The following is a 2988-nucleotide window of genomic DNA, read 5'->3' on the forward strand; positions in this document are numbered from 1 at the left end:
TACATCGCTAACTCAGTTAGCTGGATTTGATTGTTGACGATTTGGCATGATCTTGGATTATTTGGTTCTTCTAAGCTCATCCCGGAGTTGCTGTCATAGCAACAGGTCCGTAAATTTAAACCTGCTCGGGAGCAGGTTTATTTCATGTAAACAGGATTAGATTGCATCTTTTTAAGCAGAATTGAAATCTGTCCTTTACCACCGCTACTTTATTACAAGAGTACCCTACTGATCCAGGGACAATAATTTGACAAGAAATATCATTACGTTGCTGTCTTGCCGCCAGCCAATCGCTGCTTTGCTGATCGTGGTTTCGAGTATCGATACATAGCCCCTTTTAAACCAACCCATGAACGTGTAATTATCTCAGATAACTCAATCCAGCCATACTAATCATCAACAACAGCTGCGTTCGAAGAACCGAATTAGCCAGATCCTGATTAGCGCGATGATATCATCTTGGATGTGACATTTAATCTCGGATATAATAAGCGATGTACGAAGAACGGGCCCCTTGAGAATTTAAGGCATTGTACACAATCAACAGCTTAACCGTGAAAACCAAAGAAACAACAGGCATATAAATGAGTTACTGATTAAAGGCTTTCCAGTGGTAACTTTTAAACAATATATAGGTGAGCTAAACTGGAGTTACATTTGTCTGGTCACATCTTAATCTGGTGTTTTGTGAAACAAAATTGGGAACATATTTAAATGATCTGAATTTCTCAACAATAGCTTTTGTGATCAGATTCACCAAACTTAGCAAACAACCCAACATTGTATTATAACAAATCTTTATTGAACTAAATGTACAAAGAACAGAGGTCTCTAGGTCTGAAATAACAGCCTTAAATTGAGAGTAATTGGTGTCAAGTCTTCCAATCAGGTAAGATGTGGGTTTGACCTGCCATCGGTACAGTTGTAGTGAACTGCTGAACTCTGTCCAAGTGCAATAGTGTAATAAAAACATTTCAAAGTATTCAGAATAACAGTTGATGAACCTCTTCTATGACTTCTAAGCAGGGCCCACAATTAACACCAAGCGCCAAATTAGAGTATTTATTAATTATTAAAAAAAAACAATATTCCATTTTTTAAATGGACCTGATTGCATGGCTGAATAATAAAACTCACACTTTTATAAAGTAAATAAGGTCAGTTTGATTTCAAATGACAGATTGTCACTGTTGTTAAGTCATTCAACTGATGTGATCACTCAGAAAATTTGTGTTGGTACACATTCACAAGTATTCGCATTAGCTTTTGGAAAAAACAATTAATGTTCATGTTTGTCTGTTAAATCGAAATGGAATCTGACACAAAATTAAAAGCTTACTACCTAATGTTCATGCAACTGGAGGTTTATTATAATAAATATACATTCATAAATAGGCATGTCTATTTCTTTGGTCTGTTAAAAGGTGCACTCAGTAATTTTTTCCTCATTGAAAAAGTTCCTTCTTATTGAACACCTTCTCTTGTGTAATAAATTGTGGCTGACTGTGTATTGGGCATGTCTGCAATGGCATCAGTAACCAAAGCATAGCTTTTTGATGCAGCATCTCCACTGCTTGGTGTCATTATAAGTCTAAAACAATGACCATATTGTCCAGCACAAGAGAAACAAATCAATTACTGAGCACGCCTTTAATTAAATAAAGGTTTATACACTATTAGGTGCCATTCGAGAAATTCAGATGAAGTTTTGTAATAATATATGTAATGGTTGCTTTATTTACAAAAATCTGTAGCAACATTTTTGCTTACGCCAATGGTTTATTGTTTACAGCATTTATATTATACAAGAAAGGCTAAACTATTTTCTTTTTTAATCCAATCTAATATGCATATATTAATAAATGCAAAGAAAAGAAAACAGTACGGTAAATAATTCAGACAAAATACAATATATAATAATGTGTCTCACACAGTTTATAATCTCAATCTCAGCTGTGACTTTTGGCAATGCAATATCTGAGCATCTTTGGCAAACAGTGATGTCTCTGAACACCCACTAGGGGGAGGCAGATGTTTAAAACTGACTGTGGTAGCTGTTTGTTGTAGACGGCGGGGCGGCAGGGTCGATGTGTTTGAGGTGACACGTGTGACAGAGCAGGCGTCCGTCCAGAGGATAGCAGCGGTGACCCTCCTCGTCATTCAGCTCCATATGACAGTCCTGCGGGAAGAGATTCACACTCACATCACACTAACTTCATTCTCCATTGTTGGATATGTGCAGATCTTTGTTAATAACACATGTCGAGGCATGCAGGCCTTAAGTGGAAGTGGTCAGGGGCGGACTTACCCATTAGGCAAAGGTAGGTGACCGCCTTGGGCCCCCAAAAGCCAAGGGCCCCCTAAAATGCTTTTCATATAGGATATGTGCATTAAGCGCTGACGCGCGAACGGTTGCTGTTTGTGGTGTTTATTACCACGACAACTGTCCGAGTCAGTGGCGCCTGCAGGTGTACGGCACTGTGAGTACCATGAGCGCTCAGACTGACCTCAGATTTGCTCCGCAAACATTTCAGCAGTTATCATAGGCCTGTGTGTCCCATATTTCTGTCGACTGAACCAGCCATGCCATTAATTATGAATGTATCAGTCTTTTGCATGCCAAAGTCAATTTCTGCATAGAAATATTACGCCAAATAGAAGCAGAAAATCGTGCTATACACACTTTCATGAGATCGGCTTAGCCTACAACAATTAATTTGTTGGCTATTTTACAAATGGGAATACAACGAATTCATGACAATGTTTACATTCAAGCTACCCGTAAAATTTATAGTGAAAGTACTATAAAAGCGTCTGGAATGCAATAAAGTCATTTTAAAGCTGTTTTTAAAGCATTTGATGCATGGGTAAAAAAAAACAGGCTAATAAATAATTCACATATCAGACAAAATTGCGTTGCAGCAAATCCTTTACATTTTCAGGTATTCAGAACAGAGCAACATAAAAATCAGAAAAAGCAGCTATACA

General features: G+C 37.7%; 1 protein-coding gene across 3 annotated transcripts in view; it reads right to left on the reverse strand.

Moving 5' to 3' along the window:
* Positions 1 to 1881: 1881 nt before the first annotated feature.
* Positions 1882 to 2988, reverse strand: part of LOC107703922 (LIM domain-containing protein 1-like) — a 49605-nt gene continuing 48498 nt past the window's right edge. For all 3 annotated transcript variants that reach the window (XM_016506726.1, XM_016506725.1, XM_016506724.1), the window contains exon 9: positions 1882 to 2179. In XM_016506726.1, the coding sequence (XP_016362212.1) occupies positions 2036 to 2179 (144 nt within the window). In that variant the 3' untranslated portion in view covers positions 1882 to 2035. The remainder of the gene's footprint in view (positions 2180 to 2988) is intronic.

This window comes from Sinocyclocheilus anshuiensis, unplaced genomic scaffold, assembly GCF_001515605.1.
Source record: "Sinocyclocheilus anshuiensis isolate Anshui unplaced genomic scaffold, SAMN03320099.WGS_v1.1 scaffold991, whole genome shotgun sequence".
Classification (NCBI taxonomy): Eukaryota; Metazoa; Chordata; class Actinopteri; order Cypriniformes; family Cyprinidae; genus Sinocyclocheilus; species Sinocyclocheilus anshuiensis.